This window comes from Ascaphus truei, chromosome 15 (genome assembly GCF_040206685.1).
Source record: "Ascaphus truei isolate aAscTru1 chromosome 15, aAscTru1.hap1, whole genome shotgun sequence".
In the NCBI taxonomy this organism is placed as follows: Eukaryota; Metazoa; Chordata; class Amphibia; order Anura; family Ascaphidae; genus Ascaphus; species Ascaphus truei.
In genome coordinates this window covers 36,126,959-36,143,778 of record NC_134497.1, presented here as the reverse complement: position 1 = coordinate 36,143,778, position 16,820 = coordinate 36,126,959, and the positions used below count along the sequence as shown (strand labels likewise).

Below are 16,820 nucleotides of genomic sequence, written 5' to 3'. Positions count from 1 at the left end.
CCCAGCACTCACTGCACACACTCCCAGCACTCACTGCACACACACTCACTGCACACACACTCACTGCACACACACTCACTGCACACACACTCACTGCACACACACTCACTGCACACACACTCACTGCACACAGCTCTCACAATACACTCACATGTCAGCAGCCCACCCCCCCCTCACATGTCAGCAGCCCACCAGCCCATTTTTCACATGTCAGCAGCCCGTTTTTCACATGTCAGCAGCCCCCGTTTTTCACACCCACACACACACACACCCCCGACACACACAGACACACACACACACACACACACACCACACCTCTTGCAGCAGCAGCAGTAGCAGATCTGGCTGGGAAGACACAGACACACGTTGCCGCGCACCGCAAAACCAGGGGGCTGGGAGGGAGAGGGAGGGGGCTGGGAGGGAGAGGGAGAGGGCTGGGAGGGAGAGGGAGGGGGCTGGGAGGGAGAGGGAGAGGGAGGAGGGATGAATCGCCGCCATTTTTTAAAAACTTTTTATTTATTTATTTAATTAACTTCCTTCCTTCACTCCCTCCCTATCAGGCGCGCGGCAGCCATTTTTAAAAAAAAAATTAGCGCGACCCCGTTACTAACGCGGTGGTCTCGGGGTGGACCCCGAGGACCGCGTTATAACGGGGTTTACCTGTATATATATATATATATATATCAGTTTGAATGGGACTGCCAGGGAACCCCGCTGTTAATCTGATGGGCCATTAATAAATGCAAAAATGCTGGGTCTAGTTTAAGGCATGTATCCAGCATGTACCTGGGTCTTATTGGCAATTGGCACAGGTTTGTGTTAGAATAACCGTGGGCAGTACAGTATACAGGCATACCCCGCATTAACGTACGCAATGGGACCAGAGCATGTATGTAAAGCGAAAATGTACTTAAAGTGAAGCACTACCTTTTCCCCACTTATCGATGCATGTACTGTACTGCAATTGTTATATACGTGCATAACTGATGTAAATAATGCATCTGTAACAGGCTCTATAGTCTCCCCGCTTGCACACAGCTTCGGTACAGATAGGGAGCCGGTATTGCTGTTCAGGACATGATGACAGGCGCATGCGTGAGCTGCCATTTGCCTATTGGGCGATATGTACTTACTCGCGAGTGTACTTAAAGCGGGGTATGCCTGTATATACATATTGTGTGTGTATGTATCTATATCTATATAATTGAAAACGTTGTATGTTTGCTGTTCTTATGGGCAATCTGATTAGTCCGTCGGTCTGTAACTCAGCCTCTGGCTAATCAGAATAGTCCGTCGGCTCCCCCGCCCCCCACGGTTCTCATTGGCCGGTGTGCTCTAACAGTCTAACCCACTCTTGCACACACACACACCACCCTCACACCGCGTGCGCCTCTCCAAGACTGCCTACCACACGTGCACCAGCCGCCGCCTCCCGCCAAGGTAAGTTACTAAACTGCTGCCTCACACCCCTGCGCCTCCGGCCTCCCCTCCCAGCTCACACCCCTGCCGCCGGACCGCCGCCTCACATCCCTGCGCCTCCGGACTCCCCTCCCAGCTCACACCCCTGCCGCCGGACCGCCGCCTCAAACCCCTGCTCTCCCCCCTTCCCGCCTCGTCTCCCAGCTCACACCCCTGCTGCCTCAATCCAGCCCGCCGCCTCACACCCTGGCGCCTCCCGCCTCAACCGGCCGGGAGCAAGCGGGGGAGAGGCCGCCCGATAGAGTAAGCGGGGGAGCGGTGCGGACGGGGGAGTAAGCGGGGAAGCGGCCAGCCGGGACCAAGCGGGGAAGCGGACGGACGGGACCAAGCGGGGGAGCGGCCGTACACCGCCGATTTCACCCCTCCCGACTCACCTTCCGCCTAGGCCAGGAGCACTTATGGCGCTTCCTGCCGCCGCGAGCACGCGCCTCCGTCTGCTGATGATGTTCCGCGGACGGAGGGTGAGGGGTGCGGACGGACGGGGGAGCAAGTAGCTGCCGGATACATAAATTATGTCACCCCCCACCTTCACCTCCCCCCCCCCACCTTCACCTCCCCCTCCACGTTCCCTCCCCCCACCCTTCCCCCCTCCTTCCCTCCCCCTTCACCTAACCTCCCCACTTCAACTCCCCTCCCCACCTCCCCTTCCCCCACTTCACCTCCCCTCCCCACCTCCCCTTCCCCACTTCACCTCCCCTTCCCCCACTTCACCTCCCCTTCCCCCACTTCATCTCCCCTTCCCCCACTTCACCTCCCTCTTCCCCACATCCCCCCCACCTTCACCTTCCCCCCACCTTCACCTTCCCCCCCACCTTCACCTCCTCCCAACCTTCACCTCCTCCCCCACCATCACCTCCCCCCCCACCATCACCTCCCCCCCCACCATCACCTCCCCCCCCACCTTCACCTCCCTCCCCCCCACCACCTTACCTCTCCTCCCCCCACCTTCACTTCACCTCCTCCCTCCACCTTCACCTACCCCCACCTCCCCCCCTCCACCTTCACCCCCCACCTTCACCTTCCCCCCCCACCTTCACCTTCCCCCCCACCTTCACCTTCCCCCCCACCTTCACCTCCCCCCCACCATCACCTCCCCCCCACCATCACCTCCCCCCCACCATCACCTCCCCCCCCACCTTCACCTCCCTCCCCCCCACCACCTTACCTCCCCTCCCCCCCACCTTACCTCCCCCCCCCACCTTCACTTCACCTCCTCCCTCCACCTTCACCTACCCCCACCTCCCCCCCTCCACCTTCACCTCCCCCACCCCACCCACCTTCCCATCCCCCCTTCACCTCACCTCCCCTTCCCCCACTTAACCTCCCCTCCCCCCACTCCCTCCCCCCCCCCCCCACTCCTTCCACCAAATAGTCAACCTATTGTTCCCCTATTTATAAATAATACTACCTATTACGGATTTACATCACGGACAACACCGGGTATATCAGCTAGTATATAATATAGCACACATGTTTGTATGGGGGAGAAATTGGTAACACAAGTATAGACTGCTTGTTCCCTAAAAAAACAAAAAACTTTTAAACAATTGTATAAAAAAATGAACACAGTTCTGGAATTCACTGGATGATATTGGTATAGCTTAATTAAGTCTGTGATGTCAAATACAATAATTGGGCATTGTGTTCCTAATTTAACAATGCAGATTTAGCAGAAAGCTGGGTCATATTATAACCATTAGTGACCTGGTACATGGTGCGGTAACGGGAACACCCGGTGACTGATATGTGAGCTTTTAATGAGACACGTATTATATTCATTGTCCAATTTTTTTTTAATTATACCATCACAACTGAAACTATCGACTTACTATCTATCAAAGGATTTGAAAAGATTTCTGCCACTTTAATTGGTGTTTTGCAGCTAGTGAGATTTCCTTTTAAATCGTTAAATATTATGATCCACTTTAAATGTGTGATCCACTAAATCTACTCTCCCGGCCCTAATGCTGCACATTTTGTACTAAACGCTTCATTTTTACAATGTACATCTACAGTTTACTTTTCATCCTGAACTTTTTGTGATATCCCAACTTACCTCTCCTGCATGGCCTTTTGTAAGACAGTTTGTGTAACAGTGACTTTTTTGTCTCGTCTAGTACAAAGACCAGCTCCAATAATCCACCCACGCCAACACTGCAAGGTTGCTTTTAGCAGCCAGGATTACCTCCTCAAACATCTGAATTTCAAACACCCAAATGAGAATATGGAAAAAATGAGGACAGAACAATCTTGCAACATTCCAATAAATATGACAGAAAATGCATCTTTCAACCAGTCAAGGCAATTAATAAACAATGTAACTGCTTCTCATTCCAAAAGATATATATTAGCAGCTGCCACAGGAAAAAATCTTGGAGAAAGTGGGAAGAGTCTGACTTGGTTATCAGACCAGAACCTACAGAAGAGGACACACACAGGGGAGAAACTGCATGTATGTGAGGAATGTGGGAACGGATTTAGTGATTTATCCAACCTGGACACACACAAGAGGATACACACAGGGGAGAGACCGCATCTATGTGGGGAATGTGGGAAGGGATTTAGGCAATTATCCAGCCTGAACAGACACACGATGAGACACACAGGGGAGAGACCACATGTATGTGGGGAATGTGGGAAGGGATTTAGTCGGTTATCCAGCCTGAACACACACACGAGGACACACACAGGGGAGAGACCGCATGTATGTGGGGAATGTGGGAAGGGATTTAGTGTGTCATCCATCCTGATCAGACACAAGAGGACACACACAGGGGAGAGACCACATGTATGTGGGGAATGTGGGAAGGGATTTAGTCAGTTATCCAACCTGAACACACACACAATGACACACACAGGGGAGAGACCATATGTATGTGGGGAATGTGGGAAGGGATTTAGTCTGTTATCCCACCTGAACACACACACGAGGACACACACAGGGGAGAGACCGCATGAATGTTGGGAATGTGGGAAGGGATTTAGTTACATATCCAGTCTGAACATACACAAGAGGACACACACAGGGGAGAGACCACATGTATGTGGGGAATGTGGGAAGGGATTTAGTGACTTATCCAGTCTGAACACACACAAGAGGACACACACAGGAGAGAGACCACATGTATGTGGGGAATGTGGGAAGGGATTTAGTAACTTATCCAGTCTGAACACACACAAGAGGACACACACAGGGGAGAGACCGCATATATGTGGGGAATGTGGGAAGGGATTTAGTGTGTCATCCAGCTTGGATTCACACAAGAAGACACACACAGGGGAGAGACCGCATGTTTGTGGGGAATGTGGGAAGGGATTCAGTGTGTTATCCAACCTGCACACACACAAGAGGACACACACAGGGGACAGACCGCATGTATGTGGGGAATGTGGGAAGGGATTTAGTCTGTCATCCAGCCTGATCACACACAAGAGGACACACACAGGGGAGAGACCACACGTATGTAGGGAATGTGGGAAGGGATTTAGTCAGTTATCCCACCTGAACAAACACAAGAGGACACACACAGGGGAGAGACCGTATGTATGTGGGGAATGTGGGAAGGGATTTAGTGTTTCATCCAGCCTAAACAGACACAAGGGGACACACACAGGGGAGAGACCGCATGTATGTGGGGAATGTGGGAAGGGATTTAGTGACTTATCCTACCTGAACAAGCACAAGGGGATACACACAAGGGAGAGACCGCATGTATGTGGGGAATGCGGGAAGGGATTTAGTCAGCTATCCAACCTGGACACACACATGAGGACACACACAGGGGAGAGACCGCATGTATTTGGGGAATGTGGGAAGGGATTTTTTCCGTTATCCAGCCTGAACACACACGAGGACACACACAGGGGAGAGACATATCTCTAAAGCCAGGCATGATTAGGATTAACCAGCGACGAACACGCTCACATATAAGTGCACACGTGTATCTGTGTTACGCTAAATCACATTGAAAAGTGACTTTAGTTTATGGTGCATAAAACGAGCATTTTAAAAGGATAAAATTATAACTTCTTAAATATAGGTCATTTGTATCATTCTTATTGTAGTTTTATTTAAAGGAAAATGTTGTTCTTAATGTTTTATATTTCTATGCTGTTGGTTGTAATAAAATGTGCGTTCCCCATTATCCTGAAGCGGTCTGTAGTCTCATTTAGCTGTGAATCGGAATAGTTTCGCCGCGCCCAATTGGCCGCCAGCATTAGGCGCAGACAGACCCTCCACCACCAGCCGCTTCTAATGTAAGTTTTATTACTGTTTTGGGTATGGGGTTAATTTAAGGGGGTTTAGGGTAGGGGGTTTTAGGGTAAGGGCTTGAGGTAGAGGGTGTCAGGGTAAGGGGCGCCTTAGGATAAAGGGGTTTTAGGGTAGGTGGCGAAGTTGCCAGCGGTGGGGTGAGTAGTGGCGAAACAACTGTGACCAAATGTCCTAGAATATCCTGTGAATACTGAGGTGGAGGACAGAGACATAGACTAACGTCCCCAGTAAGGGACATTAATGCAGCCGCCTTTACATTCTGTATGTCATGTTCCTTTAATAACTCTAGAGAGCAGAAAGAGCTATCCCTCTAATTCACAGGTACACGTTGAAATTAAAATGCACCTGAGGGGGTTAAGTGTCCCTTTATTAATGATAGATATACAGTAATGATGTAACAAGTGGTGCCACCTCACACAGGGACCTTTCCCACTGATGGTTACACTTGCACACCTCTATGGCAGAGATTCCTGTTACACATGCGCTGGCGTTACCTCCCCACAAGCGCATTGCCAGGCTGAGGGAGGTGTACATATGCGAATCTGAGGCTAAAACCTATGGCCAGCGTCCAGGAGACACACACCCAACTTTATTTTGTATTTGTAACTAGCCCAGAATGAAAAGCATTTAGCTGAGGGGGACACGGGACTGTGGGAGCCCCTCACTCACCTCTTGGATTTTTATTTGGGCTTTTTCTGTTTTGGTGGAAAAGTGAACTTTGTGTTACCAGGCAGATGTGGGACAGGTGTCAGGTAATTGGCTTTGCAGTACAACCAACTTCACACTGATGATACCCATTAAGGTTGAAACATGTCTGCAAATAGTTTCTCTGGCTTTGCATCTGATTCCCATGCTGTGCTTTAAAGCTGTGTTAACAGCGAGCATTAGCTTATATGGGCTCCACATATCAAAGGTTTTTCAGACAAAAGGTGACACGTGTGCTCATTTGCATGTCATTTCCTAGAATCCCTTGCTGCAGTGGAAGCACTGTATGCTGGGGATAATGGTGAAATACAAAGACAAATATGGACCGGGCGCTTCTTAAAATGGAAATATAAAATAAAAAGTGAACTGTGTCAAATAAATAAAAAGTAATACCTATATATATTAATGGTGTTAATCACAGTACTTCAATAAGTGCAAAACCCGTCACCCTCAAGCAAGTGACAAAATGTGGAATAAGTGAAGTAAACGGCTGCTCTACACCCTTGTATGGGACTGTTCGCTGTCCCAGTTGTAGTATTCTTGTCTTCCAGGTAAGGGAGGAGCGCTCGTTCGACAAGTGATATATGAGAAGAAAGAGAGAACCAATAATAGTGTAGTAGTAGTAGAGACAATCAATTTGTCCAATCAATGCTATATTGGTCTCACTCACAATATGCTTCTTCTATGGTATAGCATGTCAGAGATCCTTCTCTCTCTGACAGGAGCCCTTTGAAAAGTTCTTCATTGGGATATGTAGTATATATAGTACCCCTTCTGTCATGTGTCACTTTTCCTCATACAGTGTGCCAACGGATGTAATAAAGAGAGACTTTGCAATAGTGTGATAACGTATAAATAATGCATTGCACAGAATAGCAAATGGTATATTACACTCACATTTCAATAGATAAAATGTATCATGGGAGAGGATTGCTGAGGGAACCTGCGGATCTCGCCATTTGTCTCACTGGTCTGGTCTTCACGTCTGCTGTGAACCTCATATTGTGAGTGAGACCAAGATAGCATTGATTGGACAAATTGATTGTCTCTACTACTACACTATTATTGGTTTTCTCTTCTCATATATCACTTGTCGAACAAGCGCTCCTCCCTTACCTGGAAGACAAGGTAATGGTGAAAGGCAGGGTTGCAGACCTGCCTAAGACATGCGAATGTCCTCACAAATGATCTTTTATATATATATATATATATATATATATATATATATTCATATATAGCAACTGTAAATATTACTGTATGTTCATTTGCATGTCTTAGACAGGTCTGCAACCCTGTCTTTCCCCATTATCGCCCAGCACACAGCGTTTCCACTGCAGCAAGGGATTCTGGGAAATGACATGCAAATGAGCACACAGTGCCACCATTTGTCTCAAGCTAGTATTACACAAGCAAATCTTCAAGCCAATGCATACTGCTTTAAACGCAGCTTTTAGACAGAGGCTGGGATGAGGTGCAAAGCCAGTAAACCCACTCACAGACATTTTTCAACCTTGATGGGTATCTGGCTATGCTGGTTTGAGACTGGACTAGGTATTCACCATATATATATATATATATATATATATATATATATATATATATATATATATATACATATATATACACTAGCTGAGAGACCCAGCGTTCCCAGCTTAGGCCCCCACCCCTCTTTCATAGCTGCGGTCTCCCGTCCCTGCCTCCCACATCACTCTCCACCCCTGGCCCCCACATCACTGTCCCCCGCCTTGCACGTGACCTAAGTCTCCCTCCCCCTGCACGTCACATCTCTCCCACCCCTCCACCTCACATCACTCTCCCGCCCCTTGGACGTCACATCACTCTCCCGCCCCTTGGACGCCACATAACTATACCCCCCTTGCATGTCACATGACTCTCCCCCCCTTGCAGCTAACATCCCTCCCCCCTGCACCTCACATGAGTCTCCCCCCCTTACACGTGACATCACTGTACCCTCCTTTGCACCTCACATTAGTGTCCCCCCCAGCACACAGACTGTCTGCCATACACACACACACACTGTCCCACACACAGTGACACACACACAGTGAAAGACACACACAAACACACAGGACCTCTTCTTGTGTAGCAGCACGGCCTGGATGTTGGGCAGCACGCCCCCCTGCGCGATGGTCACCCCGGCCGCAAGTTTGGAGGTTAGTGCCGGAGGGGAGAGGAGGGGTGTTGGGTGTAGGAAAGGCGGTGCCAGTGTCCCCCCACCGGCTGCCCCAGGGGACACTCAGCCATGCCGCGACCGCCCTGTCCTCCCCCCCCCTCCCTGCTGGCATGTCCCGCAGCGCGCGTCGAGGGGCAAGTCCGGCCGCCCCAGGGGACAGGCAGCCGCATTACGGCCCCCCCCCCGTCCCCCAAACTCGTGGGGTGCCTGTGTAGCAGCGCGGCACCACAACGTGTAGGGTGTGTGAGGCGGCGGCGGTTCGAGTGAGGGGGGGTGGTGTTGGGGTGGGGGGTTTGCTGCCTGTGTAGCAGCGTGGCACCACAACGCGCGGGGTGTGTGTGAGGCGGTGGTTCGGGTGAGGGGGGGTGGTGTTGGGGGGGTTGGTGCCTGTGGAGCAGCGCGGCACCACAACAAGCGGGGTGTGTGTGAGGCGGCGGTTCGGGTGTGGGAGATGGGTAGGCGTGGGCAGCGAACCACGCAGGCCAATGAGAGGGGGGCGGGCCACGGACCAATCTGATTGGCCAGAGACTGAGTGATCATAGCGTATTTAATAACATTTGTGCTAATAAACATCTTATAATGTTTCTCATACTTAGAGAATCTACAAAAAGTCTTGCAAGTAAAACCAAATGGGCAATATAACATCCTCGATTGAAAATATATGTATGTATGTATGTGAAAGGCGGGGTTGTAGACCTGTCAAAGACTTGCAAATGAGCATACAGTAATATTTTCATTTGCTATATGCTTTACTGTGGAGGGGTTTTGTCACTTTTTTTACCCAGCATAACATAACTAAGTGTGGTGAAACCTATCCCATGCTTCATTTTGCAAAGCCAGTATAACCAACCTCACACTGATGAGACCCATTAAGGTCGAAACAGTCTGCCTGTGGGTAGGTTTACTGTCTATGCATCTTACCCAGGCTGTGCTCAAAAGCTGTGAAATACAGCAAGCATGAGCTTACAGGGGACCATGTCATATGGTTTTGAAGCAAAAGGTGGCACTGTGTGCTCATTTGCATGTCATTTCCCAGAATCCCTTGCTGCAGTGGAAGCACTATGTGCTGGGGGATAATGGTGAAAGGCAGGGTTGCTCTATACTGAACCCAATATAATCACAACATGTTTAGGTACACCTGTGAAGGATATGCCCCTAGGATCAATAAAGTATAATAAGAATGACCTATCGTTCAATGGGTACAATGACCTAAATATTAGCTAAGCTAACGTTTATAAATATAAAGTACAAATACAAATAAGTATAAAAATTATTAAAAAAACAGTCCCAATAACACAGTCCTCTGGAGTCTTTGCAGCCTGGACACAGTATTCTCAAATTCCTTGGAAGATATCTACAGAAACAAAAGGAGAACAGGCACACTCCTAGTGTATTAAAGTGTAACAATTTAATATCACTGGACAGATAAGTGCTCACTCACAAGTGACGCAAGAAATCAAGCCGTTTTTGAGACAATCTCAATCTCCGTCTCAGCAATGGATCCCGCGTGGCTACATCTGTGCTATCTGGCACTCTATGCTGACAGCACCAGGATATGGGTATATCCTACGCGTTTCGTAGCATAAGCTACTTCCTCAGGGATGATACCTGAGGGAGTAGTTTATGCTACGAAATGCGTAGGATATAATATTTTTATAGCTCCTACAGTAAATTCATCTCAGTCTTTATGTTCCGAAGCTAAGAGAGACTTTTGGATATTCTGAGTGACGTAAAAATTATACTTGACGGCAGTGATTGCTTTACGGCCAGTCGCAACTCACACGGAACTTCCGAGATATGAGCCTGACGGCGGCTCCAACGGTCCCGGTGTCTGGAGGTGTTCATTTGGACTCACAGAGGCAAATGGAGGGTCTCCCAAGGACGGTGTATGATCAGCTCTTCATGCCTGGATTTCCACACGGAGGGTCAAGCGGAGATCAAGTGATCCTGTGGTCGTTGCGGTCCTGTGGTCGTTGCGGTGCCGGGTAACTCATGACCTAAGTGCATGAAATGCCTATTTTAATCTGAATTGATGTACACAGATATCTTACCATTTTACATATGTAATAATATTGGAACTTACTTCACTATATGCGTCTGCGCTTGTGTTTTTTGTGTTTCAGTTCTAGGGGTGTTGAGTCACTCATTTATTCTTCAGCTGCAGACGCTAATTTGCAACTCCAGAGGTTGTTGTTTTTTTATATATACCACATAGGTGTTTATATGGGATTATCTTTCTTCACAATAGAGGCTTATAGTTGCGCACTTTAAATCTGTTCTTTATATGATACATAAAGTTTGGCCCCTACAGACGCACTTACTAGAACTCCCTCCTACTGTCTCTGTACGTTCTCCCTACCTACCAATTAGAATGTAAGCTCCTCGGAGTAGGGACTCCTCTTCCTTAATGTTACTTTTATGTCTGAAGCACTTATTCCCATGATCTGTTATTTATATTATCTGTTATTTATTTGAATACCACATGTATTACTACTGTGAAGGGCTATGTAAATTAATGGCGCTATATAAATAAAGACATACAATACAATGTTTACTGGAATCATATAAATCTATCCTAGCTGACATAAATTGACATGCTGAACACCCTCTACAGATAGTAAAACCTTGTCTTTTGGCTTTGGAGAGGAAGTGTTCTGGTTTAATTGCGATGTAATTGCTATGTACTAGCATGTCATGAAGGTTTGGAGCTCTCCTGTTTACTAAATTAACATTATCCCCCAACAATTTGTCCAAATCTGGATCAGTTCGAAAGACATACCAGTGCTTCTGGAGTATTTTCCTGTACTTCGACCAGTTCCTGTTGTAAGTCCCTATCAACCACACTATGGGGTTCAAATCACTGGTCTGTTTCACCCTTGGAATTAGAAGTGCCACGTGGTTGAAAATTGCTCTTATTTCTCCCATATCTAATGATTGATTTGCTATAGCCCCAAGCCTAAAAACGAGATGATAATTCGTTAGATCTTCTATCAAAAAAATATTTGGTGGAATAATTTCTTTTTAATCTGAGAAACGCCGATCTTGAATACCCCGTATCTGATGTGCGGGGTGCGCACTCAATGCGTGTTAAACTGCATTGCTGTCCGTACTCTTGCGGTGAATATCAGTCATTATACCACCTTCACCGTCTATACTTATATGCAGATCTAGAAAGTTAACACCTTCAGAACTGGCCTCTGTAGTGAGTTTGATATTCAGGTTGTTGTGGTTGAGGCCATTGATGAAGAGGTGTAGGTCTGGTAAGGACCCACCCCAAAGTATGAAAATATGATCAATGAACTTCAACCACAATAACATATGCTCCACACCAGAAGTGTTCCCATCCTGAAATAAAATTTCCCTCTCCCATCTCCCCAGGAATAGGTTGGCATAGGAGGGGGTGTATGTTGCGTCCATTGCTGTACCTGTAGTCTGCAAATAATATTTGTTATTGAAAACAAAATAATTATGTGTTAATACAAACTCAAAAAGATCCATAAGAAATTGTATAAGATCATCACTCAGGTTGCCCATTGAAAGAAAATACCATGCTACCACAAGACCATCAGTATGACGGATGCTGGAATATAGTGACTCTACGTCACATGTGGTCAGCATGATACCTTCCTCAAGGGCAAGCTGTTTTAGTCTGAAGAGAACATCCGTGGTATCGCTCAAATATGAGGGCAGTGTCTCTACTAAAGGTTTAAAAAAATAATCTAAACAACGGCAAATAGGTTCACATAATCCTCCTATGCCAGACACTGATCAACCAAGTGGGCTTGACCTATATTAAGGTGATTATTTACTGAATTTTTGAATAGTTATTGAATTTTTGTATACACATTGAACAATTGAAAGTATTAGGAACGGATAATTATTTTGTTTACTAATTATAAATCTACAGTGGACTTTATTATTTATCAAGGGATTCATTTATTATTTTCAATATGGAAGAAGAAAGTGAGGATGGGGCTAAACAATCTACAGTAATTCACTTATATATACTTATGCAGATAATTCTAAAAGAACAAAGAGCGTTACATGTTTTTGATGAGCAATTAACTGACCTTACATGTAAATAACAGAAGAGATCCCCATTGGCTCATGCAATTCCACCTCTGTGAATCAGATCACATTAACTTATGTTTGTATGCTGAATGCTGAATTTACAGTACTTTTACTTTAAATTATGGCAGAATTTACTATTTTAAAGTTGTTCATATAGTGTGTTTCACTTGACAGACACACAGACACACACACACAATCAGGGCATCGAACAGAAATCATGGGACCCAGGACAAATGAAAGGAGCAGCCCCCCCCCCCAACCCATAGCGCACCTACCACGGAAAAACAAATTTTAGCGTACAACTTTTACTTAATTCCCCAAAACATATAAAAATACACCCCACCCCTCCAATACATATAAAAATACACCCCCAATAATAAAACGCTGCACCCGGTGCCAGGTCTCTCAGCAGTGGCGGAAGTCAGCTGGGCTAAGCTTCCGCCTCGCCGGCGTGAGAGGGAGGCCCGGCGCACACACGAGCAGCCATTGTGGGACTGAGAGGTGCCTGCAGTGGGGCAGGGCCGACAGCAACTGCTGTGACCTGCAGCCGGGCCCCTGCCACCGGCAGCCCCCCGCAGTCCCTCAAGCCGCCGGGCTACCGCGACCCACCGGCCCCCGCAGTCCCGCCACCCACCGGCCCCGTGCAGTTCCGCCAGCTGCGGCCCCTCACAGTCCCGCCAGCTGCCTGGCTCCCCTCACGACCCCCCCCGCTGTCCCGCCAGCCCCACGCCACTGCCCCCCCCCCACTGCCAGCTGCCGGGCCCCCCCCACCACCCCCCGCAGTCCCGCCAGCCGCTGGGCCCACGCCACAGCCCCCCACTGCCAGCCACCGCCCCCCCCCCCCACCACCACACCACCCTCCCCCCCCCACCACCACACCACCCTCCCCCCTGCAGCCACCTGCACACCGCCCTCCCCTGCATCCACCGGCCCGACCTGTGATAATCCCCAAGACAAGCCTGATTTGTATATGTATTGGTGGTGTATTTTATATATATATTGGGGGGAGTGGGGTATATGTGTAGATGTATTGGGGGAACGTGGGGTATATTTGTAGATGTCTTGGGGGGGGGGGAGTGGGGTATATTTGTAGATGTCTTGGGGGGGAGTGGGGTATATTTGTAGATGTCTTGGGGGGGAGTGGGGTATATTTGTAGATGTATTGGGGGGAGTGGGGTATATTTGTAGATTTATTGGATGGGAGTGGGGTATTTTTAGATGTATTGGTGGGGTGGGGTGTGTTTTTGAATGTATTGGGGGGTTAAGTAAATGTTACGCACTAAAAAAATATTTCCGTGGTAGGTGCGCTATGGGTTGGGGGGTGCCCTGATCCTTTCATTTGTCCTGGGTTCCATGATTTCTGTTGGTGGCCCTGATCTCCCACACACACACACACACACACAATCCCCCCCCCCCCACACACACACACAATCCTCCCCCCCTCACACACACACACAATCCCCCCCCCACACACAAACACACAATCCTCCCCCCCCCACACACACACAGTCCCACACACACACAATCCCACAAACACAATATCCCAATCCCACACAATCCCCCCCCCTCCCACACACACACACAATCCCAATATAAACAATAATAGACAGCACTCTAAACCAGAAAATATGATGAAAAATGATGAGGTGCACGAAGCGTAGTGGGCCCAAACAACCCCACTCAAAATCATGTAAATCCCAAAGTAGGCTCCAGCACACTATAATAGATGGAAACACGTAGATAGTTTCAGAATAAGTCACAAATTTAATAGCGTGAAAAATATAAATGTACAAAATTGGAACTGCTCACTGACGCATTTAGCAAAGTATACAGCTCTAATTATCAAACTGGGGGGGGGGGGAGGAAGAGATACAAAGGAAGGGGAAGTGTGGGGTAAAAATGAGGGTATGGGGAACAAAAAAACATATAAAGAGACTGGGGTAGGGTAAGAGGGGCAACGTTTCAGGGTAGGAAACCTTTCTTCTGGCCCGTTCCCTTGGGTCCACAGGAACCTCAATGTACTTCCCCTGACCCTTATCCCCCCTCTAGGACACAAGAATGAAAGCTTAAACAAAAAATCACAGAGTAATGCAATCATCTAGCTCTGCCGTGAGCAGCTATCCGCAGTAAAGGTAAGTATATCAGGAACCAGCAAACCGTCCTTATTCTCCGTGTTCACAGGCAACTAGCAAGGGCTTCAGGCTCTCTTCTTCTCTGTAGAGAAGATGTGTCCAAAAGGGTTTGTAGGGGGGTAGTTTTTATAACAAGACACAAATTACCATAAGTTTAGTGAACAAAAGGATTAAAAACACCTATTGAAAAGATGTTGAACACATATGTTGAAAGTGTAAGCACAGGAAAACTCAGGACCAAATACTAACATGTATAACAATCTTCATCTAAAAAGTGTGTAAGGAATCTCTGATATTATAATCCCTGGGCAGGGGTAGAGGTGGGTGAGAGCATACTAGGTTAGGGACTAGAGACTGGATCACCACACTAAAATAGCCACTAGTGACCAGAACATCAACCACTACATCTGTCATAATTAGTGCAACTAACTACAGCCTATGTTGCTACCTTCAGACTAAAGAGGGTTTATTCAACCGCTCCTGGGGTATAGTTAATCGTCACCTCACATAAAACAGCTGAGGTCTATTGACTTATTCATGCCACATGGGGCCAGTGTATCCAATCGTTTTATCCACTGTGTAATCCCACACACACACACAATCCCCCCCACACAATCCCCCCCCCACACACACACAATCCCCCAAACACACACACAATCCACCCCCCCACACACACACAATCCCCCCACACACACACAATCCCCCCCCACACACACAATCCCCCCCCCACACACACACACAATCCCCTCCCATACACACACAAACACACAATCCCCTCCCACCCACACAATCCTCCCCACACACACTCTCACACCCCCCCACACCCCCACAATCCCCCCCACACACAATCCCCTCCCACACACACACCCACCACCCCACCACACACACACACCCACACAAACCCCCCCCACACACACACACAATCCCCCCACACACACACAATCCCCCCCCACACACACACACAATCCCATCCCACACACAATCCCCTCCCACACACACAATCCCCTCCCACACTCCCCCCCCACACACACACCCCACACACACACACAATCCCCTCCCACACCCCCCCCCCCACACACACACACACACACACCCCACACACACACCCCCACACCCCCCCCACACACACACCACCCCCCCCACACACACACCCCCACACACCACCCCCCCACACACACACCCCACACACACACCCCCACACACACACAATCCCCCCCCACACACACACATTTCCCCCCCCACACACACACACATTTCCCCCCCCCCACGCACACACACAATCCCCCCCCCCACACACACACACACACTCCCCCCCCATACACACAATCCCCCCACACACACACACAATCCACCCCCCCCACACACACACACTCCCCCCCCACACACAATCCCCCCACACACACACAATCCACCCCCCCCACACACACACAATCCCCCCACACACACACAATCCCCCCCCCCACACACACACACAATCCCCCCCAACACACATACACACACAATCCCCCCCCCCACACACACACACAATCCCCCCAACACACACACACACACACACACACACAATCCCCCCCACACACACACAGTCCCCCCCCACACACACAGTCCCCCCCCACACACACAGTCCCTCCCCCACACACACAGTCCCCCCCCACACACACAGTCCCTCCCCCACACACACACTCTCCCACCCACACACACCACCCCCCATATCCCCACCCACCCCCCCACACACCTCACCCCCCCACACACCTCACCCCCCCACACACACACAATCCCCTCCAACACACACAATCCCCCCACACACCCCCACACACACTCTCACACCCCCCCACACACACACAATCCCCCCCACACACAATCCCCTCCCACACACACACCCACCACCCCACCACACCCCCCCCCCCACACCCCACACAACCCCCCCCCCCCCACACACACACACAATCCCCCCCCACACACACAATCC

At 48.9% G+C, this 16,820-nt stretch overlaps 1 protein-coding gene across 1 annotated transcript in view; it reads left to right on the top strand.

Moving 5' to 3' along the window:
* LOC142466811 (uncharacterized) overlaps window positions 1–5,740 on the top strand; it is a 20,197-nt gene extending 14,457 nt beyond the window's left edge. The window contains exon 4 of the mRNA XM_075572269.1: window positions 3,597–5,740. Coding sequence (XP_075428384.1) covers window positions 3,597–5,362 — 1,766 coding nt within the window. The 3' untranslated portion in view covers window positions 5,363–5,740. The remainder of the gene's footprint in view (window positions 1–3,596) is intronic.
* Window positions 5,741–16,820: the final 11,080 nt, after the last annotated feature.